This window comes from Hyphopichia burtonii (assembly GCF_001661395.1).
Source record: "Hyphopichia burtonii NRRL Y-1933 unplaced genomic scaffold HYPBUscaffold_7, whole genome shotgun sequence".
Classification (NCBI taxonomy): Eukaryota; Fungi; Ascomycota; class Pichiomycetes; order Serinales; family Debaryomycetaceae; genus Hyphopichia; species Hyphopichia burtonii.
In genome coordinates, this window is record NW_017963734.1 from 392,742 (window position 1) to 408,012 (window position 15,271).

General features: G+C 35.1%; 9 protein-coding genes and 1 non-coding gene across 10 annotated transcripts; 6 read left to right on the forward strand and 4 right to left on the reverse strand.

Annotated features, from left to right (window-relative positions):
• Positions 1-32: 32 nt before the first annotated feature.
• On the reverse strand, positions 33-1,312 carry GPD1 (glycerol-3-phosphate dehydrogenase (NAD(+))). Its single transcript, XM_020221742.1, has one exon. The coding sequence runs from the start codon at positions 1,256-1,258 to the stop codon at positions 86-88; it is 1,173 nt and encodes a 390-aa protein (XP_020074625.1). The 5' UTR covers positions 1,259-1,312; the 3' UTR covers positions 33-85.
• Positions 1,313-2,207: 895 nt separating this feature from the next.
• On the reverse strand, positions 2,208-3,567 carry HYPBUDRAFT_153811 (uncharacterized protein). The gene has a single exon (XM_020221743.1). It carries the CDS (start codon positions 3,489-3,491, stop codon positions 2,253-2,255), a length of 1,239 nt encoding a protein of 412 aa, XP_020074626.1. The 5' UTR covers positions 3,492-3,567; the 3' UTR covers positions 2,208-2,252.
• Positions 3,568-3,932: 365 nt separating this feature from the next.
• PHO23 (Pho23p) lies at positions 3,933-5,586 on the forward strand (the record flags this gene model as incomplete). The annotated part of the gene is made up of 2 exons (XM_020219848.1): positions 3,933-5,131; positions 5,258-5,586. Exons 1-2 carry the CDS (start codon positions 4,360-4,362, stop codon positions 5,584-5,586), a joined length of 1,101 nt encoding a protein of 366 aa, XP_020074627.1. The 5' UTR covers positions 3,933-4,359.
• Positions 5,587-6,587: 1,001 nt separating this feature from the next.
• Positions 6,588-7,538, forward strand: RAS1 (Ras family GTPase). The gene has a single exon (XM_020221744.1). The coding sequence runs from the start codon at positions 6,600-6,602 to the stop codon at positions 7,434-7,436; it is 837 nt and encodes a 278-aa protein (XP_020074628.1). The 5' UTR covers positions 6,588-6,599; the 3' UTR covers positions 7,437-7,538.
• Positions 7,539-7,638: 100 nt separating this feature from the next.
• HYPBUDRAFT_226807 (dolichyl-diphosphooligosaccharide-protein glycotransferase) lies at positions 7,639-8,345 on the reverse strand. Its single transcript, XM_020223119.1, has one exon. The coding sequence runs from the start codon at positions 8,242-8,244 to the stop codon at positions 7,723-7,725; it is 522 nt and encodes a 173-aa protein (XP_020074629.1). The 5' UTR covers positions 8,245-8,345; the 3' UTR covers positions 7,639-7,722.
• A 68-nt stretch (positions 8,346-8,413) lies between these two features.
• Positions 8,414-8,992, forward strand: OCA1 (putative tyrosine protein phosphatase; the record flags this gene model as incomplete). The annotated part of the gene is made up of 1 exon (XM_020223687.1): positions 8,414-8,992. One exon carries the CDS (start codon positions 8,414-8,416, stop codon positions 8,990-8,992), a length of 579 nt encoding a protein of 192 aa, XP_020074630.1.
• Positions 8,993-10,208: 1,216 nt separating this feature from the next.
• Positions 10,209-10,300, forward strand: HYPBUDRAFT_t143. The gene has a single exon. It is a non-coding gene; the product is annotated as a tRNA-Ser (tRNA).
• A 219-nt stretch (positions 10,301-10,519) lies between these two features.
• On the forward strand, positions 10,520-10,974 carry BUD31 (U2 snRNP complex subunit; the record flags this gene model as incomplete). The annotated part of the gene is made up of 1 exon (XM_020222606.1): positions 10,520-10,974. Exon 1 carries the CDS (start codon positions 10,531-10,533, stop codon positions 10,972-10,974), a length of 444 nt encoding a protein of 147 aa, XP_020074631.1. The 5' UTR covers positions 10,520-10,530.
• Positions 10,975-11,318: 344 nt separating this feature from the next.
• Positions 11,319-13,202, reverse strand: HCM1 (Hcm1p; the record flags this gene model as incomplete). Its single annotated transcript, XM_020222370.1, has 1 exon — positions 11,319-13,202. The coding sequence occupies one exon, from the start codon at positions 13,200-13,202 to the stop codon at positions 11,319-11,321; it is 1,884 nt and encodes a 627-aa protein (XP_020074632.1).
• Positions 13,203-14,007: 805 nt separating this feature from the next.
• On the forward strand, positions 14,008-15,117 carry TFA1 (transcription factor TFIIE subunit; the record flags this gene model as incomplete). Its single annotated transcript, XM_020223739.1, has 1 exon — positions 14,008-15,117. A coding segment is annotated over one exon (1,110 nt), but the record flags the coding sequence as incomplete, so codon positions are not given.
• Positions 15,118-15,271: the final 154 nt, after the last annotated feature.

Genomic DNA, 15,271 nt, shown 5'->3' on the forward strand with positions numbered 1-15,271 from the left:
ACAAAAATGGGAATTACGAAGAAATGAATATATGCGTTGATGAAAAGTTAAAAACAATCACTAGAAAATCTATTAAATGAGAGAATTAAATATAGCTACTGGTTTCTAATAAGACTGGCAAGTTTTCAATTGATTCACTACCGTAAATGATTTGATAAGTAGCTTCGAATAAAGGATATTTAGAAGTTTTATCGACATTGGATAATAATTCATGAACTTCTTTAGCAGTAATAATACCTTGAGAACTTTGACCATTTAATAATTTTTTTTCTGCAGCTTGAGCATCTTCACCAGTTTCAGCCATGTAACGACCAACTTTAACGTTACGACCACCGGAACAAGTAGTAATTAAATCAGCAACCCCGGCACTTTCAACGGTGAAAGTCGAAGCTTTAGATTCTGGGAAGAATTCTTTTGAAAAATTAATAATTTCCAATAAACCAACTCTCATAATTGCCGATTTGGCATTATCACCCCAACCTAAACCTTCGACGAAACCAACAGCCAAAGCCACGATATTTTTCAAAGCACCAGCAACAGAAACACCAGCAACATCTTCAATGACGTTAACATGGAAATATGGACGGTGGAAAGCAGCCTTCAAGACAAAATGATCGATATCTTTACCAGCACCTTTGAAATCACGAGGCAATTTATAAGCAACAGTAGTTTCGGACCATTTACCTCTAGCAACTTCGGGTGCTAAATTAGCACCGGATAAAGCACCACATGGAATGTCCAATTGTTCGGTGATATAAGTAGACAATAACTTGCAACCTTCTGGAGTAACTTCCAACCCTTTCAAACAACTAATTGCTCTGGTGGTTGGTTTCAAGTTACCTTTTAATTGTTTGGTGATTCTAGGTAAAAATTGATGAGGTAAATTGAAAACCAATAAGTCAGCGTCTTTAGCAGCCTTGACAATATCTGGTTCAGCATGTAAATTCTTTGGTAATTCAACTCCTGGTAAATATTTAACATTTTCATGTTTAGTATTAATAATTCCGGTTAAATTAGTACCGTCAATTTTTTCTTCAAAAACCCACATATCAACTTGGTGTTTAAATAAATGAGGTCTATAATTAGCATTTTCAGCCAATACTTTGGCTATAGTGGTCCCCCAATTACCAGATCCAATAACAGCAATCTTGAATGGATGGTCCGGTTTTAATGACTTTGGAACACTAGTTTTATTTGGTTGAAGAATATTACTCAATTGTAATAATCTTTCATTAGCCTTTTGATGATCAGAACACATTCTTACTTGATTAATTGAAAAGTATCTTTTACCGATTCGAAGATATCTTAAACTAGAGTTCATATAAATCTCAAAAAAGCTTTTTTCCAATGCAGATTTATCCTTTTATATAAATTTGAAATTTTTTAAATAGAGTCAAACCATGGTAATTTAATGAATCATATGAGTCGCACCGGACGTTTTCTTTCTTTTCTTTTCCCATTCAGGTTTCTTTTTCTTTTTATTAGCAGCCTTCAGGTTCTTTTGGCCAGGTCTTCTCTTCCACCGTAATCTCTAGCAGGTGTAGTAATTGCCCAGCAACAAGCTCAGCAAGCCCAGATATCGTGGACTCTGGCCTAGGGCCCGGTAGAGTCAAAATGCTGTTTCCGGAGAATCACGGATTAACCATGAACCGAAAAACCAAGTGACGACATCACCCGTACACCCACCACTCTCCCATTCCGAAAAAGGACCGAACTACCGAGGCCTGAAGCGATGCGGTCGTGTGCGCGTGACGGCAGCATCCTTTCAGCCGGGGGTCACCTGGTGCATGGGTGCATTGGTTAACTTGGTATGCATTGATCAATTGAATACTTGTTTTTTGAGATACGATGTTTTAGTATATTGGTATGTTTTAGTATCTTGGTATGTTTTGTATATTGGTATGTTTTGTATATTGGTATGTTTTGTATATTGGTACGTTTTAGTATCTTGGTATGTTTTAGTATCTTGGTATGTTTTAGTATCTTGGTATTTGGCTAACCTTTGGTATTTGGCTAACCTTTGGTACTTGGTTAACCCTTTGGTTCTTGATAACCCTTTGGTACTTGGCTAACCCTTTGGTGCTTGGCTAACATCTTTATCTTAACCAGTACCTTATGCATCATCGCTTGTATATTCAATAGCATATTACTTTAAGCGGACAGTCAGCTATTCTGGTATGATGCAAAATGACGGGATCTTACATAAGCATGCGAACGAATATATATTACTGTACATAGTTTTCGCAACCAGCCTAGAGTTGCCAGTTCTTACTTGAACTGAATTGATTAGGGTCGTCATCATCGTCATCGTCTAGATCATCATCTTCTTCGTCGTCGTTTTTAAGATCGATTTGAGAACCATTTTCCCTGGACTCCTTTAAATAATTTAAATTGTTGATGTATAATTTACGATCAGCGTTTCTTTTACAAGTTAAAGTACTCATATGTCTTTTCAATGCATCTTTTCTGGCAAAACCTTTGCCACATAACTCACAAATATTAGGAGGAATGCTCAAATGCTGTTTTTCGTGTCTTTTCAAGTCACTTGATCTTCTAAAACTCATTGAACATTTCTCACACAAAAATTTACGAGAAGAATCCAAGGGTTTCTTTTCTTCCTTTTCCGGGATTTTAGTCTTTTTGGTAGGCTCTTTATCGATCGAGTTCTTTCTTGCTCTTTCTTTCACTATTTGGTCGTCTGATTTTAGCTGTAGGGGTTCACCGACCAAAAAATTCCAACCAGTGTTTTCTCGATTACTCGGATGGTTTACTTTATTCTCTTCATTCATGAAAATGTCATTACTTAAATTGGGGAACTGATCATAAAAATTCTGAATCATTAATTGCCCATTAGAATTGGCTTTGATCTCGTCACTCTTCTTGATTGGATTCCCATGGGGCGACGCGGCGTATTGTAATCTTTGTAACAAATCTTGTATGGTTGGATCAATTAACAAATCTTCTCCTGCCAAATTTTCGTCTTTATTTTTAGAAACTCCGCTGGCAGTAGCAACTAAGGCCTCTCTTGCTAATCTTAAAAACCTGGCATCATCATCAGAGGTGTTATCGTATTTATATCCACTAGTTAATGCTGGTGGTGATTGTGCAGTGAATTTAGACGATGCAGGGTTGGGAATTTGTTCATGTTGATAATTTCGGGTATAACTTATATTTTGTTCAATTGATGGACTATGTGAACTTAATAAAAAATTTAAAGACTGATTATTTGGGGTTAGTGGACTAGAGCCTTCAAGGGCTCTTTTCCTTGAAGGACTTCGAGTGTTTCTGGTATTAGGTTGCAGTGGTAAAACTGGATAACTCATTCCTGTCCTTGAACTTTGCGATCTTAATAGAGGTTTAGTCGTTGGATTGTTATTTTGTGAAGGTAATACTGGATTGGGATTATCATTCGATTGTTTTGAAGATTTTCTTCGATTTTTATTATAAGCTAGTTGATCTAATGGGTTAAACTGTGGCTGATCCTTTTCCATAAAAAAAACAAACTTCCAAAAAAGCTGAAAAAGAAAAGAAAAAAGAAAGAATTGACAGTTTCACTATTCAAATCTGATTACTCAAGTATATTTATAGTGAATAACCATATAGTAAGCCACAACGCCTAAATAAAAGGGAACAACGAACCCTAAAACAAAAAATTAGAAACGAGAAAAGGGAGTTATTTGAAATGCAAAACTGTGGATATCTTATTTTTACTTTCGAATCCTTTTAGCTTTTGCAGCAATTCAATTTCTATTGTATCTTTGGAGTTACCTCCACTAGAGCTTCTTTCAATTAGATAGGTGATTTCTAATACGAATATTGTATTCCAATATGTTAATTTTACTTACTTTATAAGATATATTTTGATAACTAATCAAAATTCTGGAAAGTTTCAACAATAACAAGTATACCAGTACTAACCAAATATCCAGTACTTTTATAACATTCTAAATCAACCCCCAAGAATACTTGTTTCACTCGGAAGAGATATCTATATCTTTAGCTTTTTTTTGATGGCTCAACTATTGCAACAATTAGCCATACTTCATCACTAGTCACGTGTTATGACTGAATAGAATTGGAACCACACTAGCAACGCGACCCAGCCTCTGATTGCTGCAAATGGCAATGCGTTATCGAAACAGCCAACCGCTGTCCATACATAACATTCACGGAAGGACTATTTGACTGCCCATATATCAGCTCCTACTACAACTGGACTCTGAAGTAGGAATACGGAAAAAGGAAGGCGTGCACTTACCAATTGATTTGTGATGTACGGAGGTGGCTCTTGTTCAAAGGGATATGTGAGAAAAGACCCCGACTATATCTTCATCAACAACTCTTCATCACGACCCCAACATGACTAGTCAAGATTTACCGTCACGTCAAAAGAGTCAACGACTCATCAACAGGATCAAGAGCAGCCAGCAACACCAGCAGTTCCAGCAGTACAAACAACGGGCGAAGAACATCAATAATGTAAATGAGCTATTACCGGGGTTGAATGATATAAGTGATGCTATTGAAGCATTACCAATGGATTTGATTAAGTATTTTACTTTACTAAAGGAAATCGATGCCAAATGCATCAACACGGTTCCGGTGATTAATCATCAAATCAAGAGTTATATTGAAAATTTACATCCCAAACCAATTAACTCATTAGAAGAAAATCAAGAAACAAACCAGGAAGAATTTACACCAATGAATAATTCTAATAAATTTAAAAGATTAACCAATATTAGAAACAAAATACACGAAGTGATACCATGTTTAGAAGAGAAAATGCATGTTACATCAGTAGCCACTGATTTATTACATAAACATTTATATCGAATTAATAACGATTATAAATTAATCATCAATAATAATGAGATTCCCGAATCCATTCGAATTGGACCTTTGAATCATCCTGCGATGATTATGGATTCTTCTAATACCTTAGATCATTCAAATCCAAATCGTTCAGCACAATCTCAAAGAAGTGAAAGTAGAAGAGAAGCATTGGCTGCAAGAAAACAAAATAAAGATGATGATGAAGAATTCTTAGATAAACTGTCGAAAAAAATCAAAAACAAAGAATCAACTCCCGAAGTTAAAGGTAAGAAAAGAACAAGAAAAGAATTACCTAGTCTGGTACCACCACCACCACCACAGCAACATCAACAACATCAACCACCTCAGCCCCAACCAATACATCAACAACATCAACAACAACAACCCCAACCAATACAACCAATGCAACATTCTCATTTAGTCCAATCGGTACAAGAAGGCCTAGCCATAGCGCATGCGCACTCCGAACCTCCTGCTAAAAAGAGGGCTACATCTAAGCCTAAAAGAGAAATCGATCCTGAACAACCTACAAAACCAGCAGGTCCAATTCCAACCAACACTGGCGGTAATGGGGAACCCACCTATTGTTACTGTAACCAGGTTTCTTTTGGAGAAATGGTTGGATGTGATGGAGATGATTGTAAGCGAGAATGGTTTCACTTACCTTGTATTGGGTTTAAAAATCCCCCCAAGGGTAAATGGTACTGCGACGACTGTTTAAACAAATCAAGAAAAGTTAAGAAGTTTTAATATGTATATAGATATCAAGAGATTCACGTGAGAGAGACCTAACTCAATAGATTAGGGCTAAAATTGTCGAGCCAAACGGCCAATCGATTAACAAATTAAACGAAGGTGATAATTAAACAATAAGAATTCCACTATTGTTAAACACAAAAATCATAACATATTATACTAACTTTTAAACTTTCTCAACAATTACAATTATTTCAGGTTGTTTTTCTTTAGCTACGTTGGCATGCCATTGGGGCTATTTCCAGGCCATTCAATAACCATTTCATTTTTTTTCATCTCTTCAAATAAACATTTGTAAAGGGCTACTCTAGCCAGCAAATTTTCATTTCGTCAATTAAACGTTGTAAAAACCCTATCGTCTGTTTAGTCGCATTGTAAACGATTGAAAGGCTGAACTATATCCAAGACACACCCACCTACCCAGCTACACACACAGATACTAACCTTCCAATAACAAAGTATTCAACAATAGCACCAGTAACCCAATAGCACCAATAACACCAATAAATACACTAACAAAACAACCAAAATAACGGTATCGAAAGCTTCGCAGGAAAATTTTTTTTTTTTTTTTTNAAGGCAGACAAAAAAAAAATTTTTTTTTTATCTTTCCTTCTTTCGTAGAAACTTCACCTTAACCAAGTACAACCCCCAAGCAGAAGTCTTGATCAATCAGAGTTATAATCGAATTCTGGATTGCCTACGCGTGTGTGAGTACTGTGTTGTCCATTTTCAGATCCTTTAAAAAGCATTCAATTGAATTGAGCTTTTTTGATTTGTTTTTTTTGACTGTCTCTTTTTTTTTTTCCTGTCTTTTTTAGTTTTGTTAGTGTATTTTAATTTTAATTTTTTTATTTTTGTTAGGAAAGAATTTTTTTTTTTTTTTTTTAATTTTCGTTTTGTTAGTGTTTGTTTAATCAAAAATACTTAGCGACAGCTTGACCATTAGCATTTTTCAGTTTCACGTTCTTTCTTTTTAAAACATCTATTGATTTCAATACAACGCAATGGTACCAGAAGAGTTTAAATTAGTTGTTGTTGGTGGTGGTGGTGTTGGTAAGTCTGCATTGACCATTCAATTTATTCAATCCCATTTTGTTGATGAATACGATCCAACTATTGAAGATTCATACCGTAAACAATGTATGATTGATAAAGAACAGGTTTTGTTGGATGTCTTGGATACCGCCGGACAAGAAGAATATAGTGCTATGAGAGAACAATATATGAGAACTGGAGAAGGATTTCTCTTAGTTTACTCAATTAATTCGAGAAATTCCTTAGAAGAATTGCAATCTTTTTTCGAACAAATTCAAAGAGTTAAAGATTCGGAAAATGTTCCAGTGTTAGTTGTTGGTAATAAGTGTGATTTGGAAATCGAGAGACAAGTTAGTTACGAAGAAGGTTTGGCCTTGGCCAAGTCTTTCAATGCTCCATTTTTGGAAACCTCTGCTAAACAACGAATTAACGTTGAAGAAGCTTTCCATGGTTTGGTTAGATCCATCAGACATCAAAATAAGTTATTACAAGAAGAAGAATCCAAATTAAAACAAGAACAAGAACAAATTGCATCATCAAATCAACAGTCTCAACAAAAATCGTCAGTTGTAAATCAACCTCAACCGGTTAATGATAATACAATAAATAATCAAGCTATTCCTTCTTCTAATCAAGACGCCGTTGCTGCTGGTAACAATGGTGACTCTCCAAATAAACAAACCAATGATTCTTTAATTGATGATAAAGCTTCTGCTGCTAATAATCAATCTAAATCTTCAAATAGAAAGAACCAACCAAATGCTAAACAAGGTAAAGAAAAATCCGGCTGCTGTATCATCGTTTAATCGTTTACTTCTATTTATTAATATTGATCTATTGAAAAGTTTTGTTTCCAAAAAAAAATTTTTTTCCCATCTACTTGATTTACCATCTACTTGATTTACCATCTACTTGATTTACCATCTACTTGATTTATCATCTACTTGATTTACCATCTACTTGATTTATCATCTACTTGATTTACCATCTACTTGAAAAAAAAAATCCTGAAAAAAAAAAAAAAAAAAATCACTTATTTGTTATCGTTCCTACGATCTCTTCTCTCCCTGTTGTATATTGAATATATTTAATTCAATTAATAAAATGATATACTATAAAATGTAAAATTAAACTGGCAAAAATAAAATCTCCAAATGCTCGTTCTGGACTAATATACTTGAATGGTTTTGATTGAACATCCTCTTCCAAGCTTTCAACGTTTACCAGTCCGCTATTAATCTCACTAATATCTTTTTCTAAAATCTCCTTCTTATATTTATCTTCACTTTCAATTGAGTTATTATCGGCGTTATATTGTAATCTTAAACTAACAGTTAATACAAATTGTCCAACACAACTAATAAATCCTCCTAAAAATGCATTGAAAGGAAATGTTCCAACAAGTAAGACAAATAAAAACTGTAAAACTCCCAATACCACTAAAAATAATAAAAATAAATCAATTAATTTCAATCTTGGAGTCAATGTATTCGAATAATCTTTATATGTGGTTTCAATTGCGGAAATAACTTCATTGATCGATTGGCCAATTGAGGTGCCATTGTTGGAAGCTGCTGCTGCCTTCTTCATCTGAGTGCTATCCTTCTTAGCCATTCTTTGATTGTCTTGTGAAGAAGAATCGGAAACTTCAACGTGTTTAAAGTTGAGAGTTGTTTGAAAAATTTACTGTTCGGTGTGGTGTGTGGGTGTTTTGTTCGATCAAAACATAAAAAAAAAAGTTCAATTAAAGAAAACTTGTTTAAGGCTATTCTTCCACATTATCATGGACGTTCAGGTTGATCGTGAAGCGAAAAAGCTCACGAAGATAACCCGGCCACCGGCACTAAGAATCATTCCTCCTTTGAATTTCTGCCCGGTCGAAAAACAACTATACCGTTCGGGTCAACCATCAATCATAAATCAGTCTTTCTTACAAGACTTACATTTGAAAACCATATTATGGTTGGCTAGTGAAGAACCTCAAGAAGACTTTTTAGATTATTGTTCCATGAACAATATAAATATCGAATTTGTGGGCATGATCAATGATTATAATTACTCAAACGTAAATCCGTGGGATTCATTAAGTGAAACAACGATCAAAAAGGCCTTGGAATTGATTTGCAATAAAGAAAACTATCCTTTATTGGTTTGCTGTGGGATGGGCAGACACCGTACTGGAGCCGTGATTGGCTGTTTAAGACGATTACAAGGCTGGAATTTGGCTAGTGTTAGTGAAGAATATAGAAGATTCACTGGTGCTAGAGGTGGAAGAATTTTGGTGGAATTATTAATTGAAAGCTTTGATATAAATACTATAGAGGCTGATCCTGAAAAATTGCCGGATTGGTTGAAAGAATAACTATATATATTTAATGACATGACGAGATATTAATGATAGTAGTTTTGTCCTTTGTAGTGTAGACATTTAAGTTTTGCTCAAATTTTTGTGTTGATTGTGCAAAATTGCAGCCATTGACTAACACCAGGTTACTGTTTAAATATTTCAATCATAACCCAATCAACCCATAGAATGTGAATAGAGTCTTGTTTATGCAATCAGGAAATTTAAGCAGCATATATGTCGATATTCGTTATGCGATCAATCCACTATTCAGAGCTTTGGTTTTTCGCTTAGGCGTAATTTCTCGTTCGACTCTTGGTATTTTCCATTCCAGCTTTAAATCAGATACGTATCCTAATATTCATTCTGCTGTAGCTCTGGTGAAGATACTCATTAAACATTTATTTCACCAGCTGTTGAATTTGAAACCGTCTACTTTATAAACTTGCCTATCATGTTAAAGCAGATATTGTATGTTCCTTCTTGCAATATATATATATGTTGAAAAAACTTCTTAATATTCTGCTTAGTGGGCCAGTGACTTGATTTAATTAATTAATCGAAGATTGACCATCAAGCTAGCTGAAAGTCACCAAAACAAACATTCAAAAAACAAACATTCAAAAAACAAACATTTAAAACTGCATTCTTTAGAATACTGAATATATATTTATGTACCTATGTTCACAGAAGAAAGTATTAAATCTAGAGGAAAGGGCTAGGATCAATTGAATATCCCTTCTCTGATGTTTAGTATAATTATCAGCCTGGTAAAAATATCATTTAAAATACCTAAACTCTTGGTATTAGAAACCTTTAACAGCAAAAAGCACCCAAAATTAAGCCGCCCAAATTAGGACAATACCCCAGAGGGCCCAAAGAAAAGGTTTGGAAAACCTTCAATGAAGAAATCAATGTCAAAATGACCCATTTACTACTTTTATTAATTCCCAGAAAATATTCTTGCAAAACGTTCATCCTTCTCAAAAGTTAATTCTTATATTTCAAAGAGCCTGAAGAAAGCATTGTAAGCATTGAATTATTAGATCGGAGGGATTTATTTTTAACTCTACAAATTAATGCTAATGAAAAGCGTGTCAATCGAGTTAACCAAAATTTCAAAATTTTGATGATTTGGGGTGATAGCTTGGTCGTGTACTCCTCCACGCCGGAGGTGCAGTCAGGCGTTCCAAATATGTTGAGAGATCGAATCCTGGAAAGGTCGTTCTCTATAGGTGTTGTGACCGAGCGGTTAAGGTGTTGCACTCGAATCTTTCGGGCCATGCAATGGGATTTCCCGCGCAAGTTCGAATCTTGCCAACATCGTCATTTTTTTTGCCCATGCTAACGAAGTGGATTGCAAAGCGGATTGAACTAGTCTGTTAGGGATTTGGTAATAGTTAGAAGTGGTTAGCAAAAGTAGCGGATATCAAGTTGTATTTGGCAGGGGAGGTAATGAGATTTTCACTCGATTTTTTTTTTTGCGCTAAGTCATCGAACAAAAAAAAAATAACTTGATAACAAGATGACTAGTTACTAAATAATTGGAAACAAAAATGCCCAAGGCATCTAAAAAATCCAAGATACCCGAGGGGTTTGACAAGATTGAACCAACTTTGAATAAGCTATTGGCAAAGCTCAAGGAGTCACAGGCAAAATCATTGAAAACCACTAATAAAAATGAATCTTTATGGCCCATTTATCAAATAAATCATCAAATATCAAGATACGTTTATTCACTATACTATGAACGTAAGACCATACTGAGTGAGTTGTATCAATATCTATTGAAGCAGAAGTACGTGAATAAGGATTTGATTGCCAAATGGAAAAAACAAGGATACGAGAAGTTATGTTGTATAAATTGTATTATAGTTAACGAGAAGAATCATGAGAATACTTGTATTTGCCGAGTACCTAGAAAACAATTAGAAGACGATGGCAAAGATTTCGATAGATGTATAACATGTGGCTGTAAAGGGTGTTCTAGCATTGACTAAAGGATCTAATGACATAAAATAATGAATATTATTAATAGTAAATTATACAAATACACAGTAAATTAACGAAAAAACAAAACAAAACAAAACAAAACAAAGAAACATACTTAAAGAGTACGCTAATAATACAAAGTAGAATAAGAATAGCAAGATATCGAGAAATGAAATCAAGAGCAGTGATGTTTTTTGCAACAAAAAACATCAAGGAAAAATTGAGTATAGTAACAAAATCAAACAAGCCAAAAAAACTAACAAAAAATAACAAAAAAGAAGAAAACAAAAAAGCAAAACCCTGTAAACCCTAAACCGTACCAAAAATAAAAGTTTGCAAACCAAGCACCAAGTTAGTCAGCATCCGTGAGGTTCGAATCCGAACGATGATGATCTGGATCCTTTTTTTCTGTAGAATCAATTGAGCTAGTTGAAGTTAAGGAGTCAATTTTTTTCAAATCATCAAATAAGTTACGACTTGAATCAATACTTGAAGATAAATTTTTTTTCGCAGTTTTTTGATTTACTTGATTATTAGCTGGGCTTTCAAAAGCTCTCATGATCATATCATCATCATCGTACGAGTTCAATGCACCATGGGAGGAGCTGAGTAATGGAGAATAATAAAAATCATCAAGATAGGAAGGAGAATTCCATAATCTTTTCATTATCGATGATGTTTGAGGAGTTTTCAAGATTCTTAATGGAGTTTTAATATTTGATTTCGGAGTGGTTTTTAAGTTATTGAGAGGATGCTGTAATTGGGAAGGTGGTTGGGACTGACCTGGGTGATGGTATTGAGAAAGGGAATAATGGGGGTGAAGATGGTTATTTGAATTAGAATGGTTTAAATGAATAGGAGGAGGAATTTGGATTACATTGGCTGAACTTTTATAATTATTATTGGCAGGAGTTAAAGGTTCGAGTAAAGGACCAGTTTCGCTGGTTCTTATTGGGGATAATTCAAAATTAGATTGACAACTAAAACTTGAAGTGAAGGTTAAATTCTTACCGGCCAATAATGGTTTATTTGGAGATTCGCTGATTATGAAATTAGGATGATTTTTCCCAGATTTTGGAGTTGTTATCAATTTAGTTGTTTCCCATTCGTCATCTTCATAGTCCTCATCATCATCAACCAATTTTTGTTTTTTGAAAGGATGATCCAAAATAGCACGACTATATTTATGATCATTATCTTCATTAAAATTAGTTTCGTCATCATCGCTGTCACGATAATTAAAGTCATCGTCGATTTCTGAACGATTTCTTTTTTTGATTGGTTGTTCATCTTCATCTTCAGCAAGATTAGGCGAGGAAGGAATAGAATTGATGGAACGATGGATTGGTTTAGCCTCGATGTCAACGGGTCTTTCCCCAAAGTGATGAGTTGGGTAATTTGGGTGATTTGGATATTTTTTCAACTGATCCATTATTTCATGATAACCCGATTTTTTATTATTTCTTGATCTTAAAAATTGTTCTTCGAATCCTGGTTTAATACACCAATAATGGCCCTTACCATCTTTTGACTTATCACCTTTGATGAAAGCTTTATTCAATGATAGATTATGTCTAATTGAATTCTGCCATCCAACGTCTTCACGTTTATAATACTTGAAAGTATCAGATATCCATTGATAAATCGAAGAAAGAGTTAGTTTTTTCGACTTGGTGGTTAGAATAGACATTCCAATCAACGTAGCATACGAGTATGGAGGTTTTTCATCTGATTCTATAGAAAACCCGGATTCTTTCAACTCTTTGGGTTTCTTTTGTTTCTTTTTAGGTAATGGTCGTTCATTATCATCCAGGCCAATCGAAACCGTCAATGAATTGGACGACGATGGTTCTTTGCCAGCGTCTTCCAATTCAAACGATGGTTTAGGCGGTGGCATGGCCATATAATGTTGCGGTTGCAGTTGATGGTGACGCGAATCGTCTTGCTTAGCATCAAAGTACGAATTTTGCGGTGAAGAAAACGCCGGTGAAAGTAAGGTCAACTCTTGTTTATCGATCGTCTGATTACCACCACCGTTCACACTCTTATTTATAGGAGTATCCAACATACTATTGGTACGATTCTTACTGGTAATATGAATGCTTTGTGGTGGAGTATTAATCTTGGATTTATTCTTATACGACGACACTGGAGTATCGGTAACCTTATACTTGTATTCATCCACATGAGCATTAGTAACCTTCTCTTGTAATGGCAACCTGGAACTGGATCCCATCTTCATATTCGTATCACTTTCACTATTGGTAATTTGATTAGCAGTTGATACCCTAGACATATCTTTTGAAAACTACTACTTCTTGGCCGTCTTTCCAATCTTTCTTGTTCTTGTTAGAGTACTGGCGATGGACGTTGTTTAATATTATTCAAGAAGAAACGGTAGAACCCAAACTCAATCAGTATCTGGTACTAACAAACCAAAAAAAAAAAAATTAAATAAAATAAAATCTGCGTGATATTTTAAATGACTTATATGCTTTCATTACGCGTTTCAGTTTTTTTTTTTTTCGCGTCGTTTTGTTCTTTCGGTGAAGGGGACACGACCCGCTGCCAGTAACGCGATTGTGTTCCTTGTTCTGCTAGCCGTTTTATCTTTCTGAAACACGTCTCGATCGAGTATATTTACGTCCATGTCCGGGGGTTGATTGGCCACTGGAAGGTGGGCAGCACGGGATGAAATGGTTGACGTGATTGGTGATTGTTCGGTTGGGTTTGAGATTATGCAAGGGTTTCTGGTTTTCCACGGGGAGCAATCTCCAACAAGCCACGCGTTTGAGATTGTAGTCCTTGGTGATTAAAGCTCATTTCCTTTAGTTCATTTAATTCCTTTTGGTTCATTTAGATGTTCATTTAGATGTGGTTTGGGGAAGGAGTGGCAGCACTTCGGTCACGTGACCGGCCGATTGGTCGATCAACGACATTAGTGCGACATTTATGTTCCCGATGTCGTGCGGTCTCCGTGGACATCAAAAAAAAAAAAGAGTTCTGGCTTACTGCAGTCACTTTACCGGCTGTAGTCAAGGATGGATGATACGATTAGATCTTTGATTCGGTTTGTTGCGCGGGGCTTCTACCTGCGCCAGTACATCTTGATTCTTGATGCTATATTGCTACATTCCGTATTGTCGGAGGATGATTTATACTACTTATTAGGAATCAATCCCAAGCAATTAAGAGCACTTTGTTATAAATTGGTGGAAGATAGATTATTGGTGAACCATGTGCAGAAGGAAGAGAATAACCAACAACGATTAACTACTCGAACATATTATTATATACATATTACTGAAGCAATTGATTCAATCAAATGGAAAGTGCATACTTTAGTAAATGATTTAAAACAAGAAATGTCATTGTTGGGTAACCCTCATGGGTACGTTTGTCCAAGGTGTGGGAAAAAAGTTAGTCAGTTGGATGCAATTTCTTTATTAAGTGATGATAAATTAAATTTTGTTTGTGATAACTGTAATGGCATCTTAATTGAAGATGATTCATATCAACAAGCTTCAATTAGACAAGCTAGATTAGAAAAATTAATGTTACAAGTTGATCCAATCATCTCTTATTTGAAAAAAATTGACGACTCTTATATCGAAGATAATAATTTCGAACTGGCTTTAACCATTGCTATTCCAGCAAGAACTTCTTCTTCTGCTTCCTATACCATATCAAATCGTATTAGCAATAAATCAAGATCCAATATGTCTTCCTCTTTACAAAATGCTGCTTCTAAGTCTCAAGCTACTCTTAACGTTTCAATTACTGCTAACGATGAAAATTACGAACGTGAACAATTAGAAAAAGAACAAAGAAGACAAAAATTAGAACAGAACGCTTTACCTTCCTGGCACTCGGCAAGTACCGTTGGTAAAATGTTAGGTAAATTAGATAGCGAAGAATCTTCTAAAGAAACAACCCCTACAATTAAAGAAGAATCAACCGATATTAAAGAAGAATCTTCTACTCCCCAAATCGAACCATCCGATCAAGTCCAATCCGCCCCAGCAAACCCTCCAACTCTGGATTCAAAAGATCAAGCCGCTCAAGATGTTTTGGCAGCTTACTATGCGGATTTGGCTGAACGTGAAGCGGATGACGACGATGACGACGAGGAAGAGGACGACTTCGACGAATTCGAAGATGTATAATTACTTTTCTACTGTACAATATATATTTGCATTACTTGTTTGTAAGTCCCGTTATCGGACAATTTGCAGATTACGGAGTTTCTGTCAGAAAAAAAAATACTTTTGAAAAATTTCGAGTGAAAATTTTTTGATCAACTAC

Bases quoted from the DNA above. Each gene is read 5' to 3' on its own strand.
- GPD1 (XM_020221742.1), bottom strand. From the start codon at position 1,258: ATGTGTTCTGATCATCAAAAGGCTAATGAAAGATTATTACAATTGAGT.
- HYPBUDRAFT_226807 (XM_020223119.1), bottom strand. From the start codon at position 8,244: ATGGCTAAGAAGGATAGCACTCAGATGAAGAAGGCAGCAGCAGCTTCC.
- RAS1 (XM_020221744.1), top strand. From the start codon at position 6,600: ATGGTACCAGAAGAGTTTAAATTAGTTGTTGTTGGTGGTGGTGGTGTT.
- HYPBUDRAFT_153811 (XM_020221743.1), bottom strand. From the start codon at position 3,491: ATGGAAAAGGATCAGCCACAGTTTAACCCATTAGATCAACTAGCTTAT.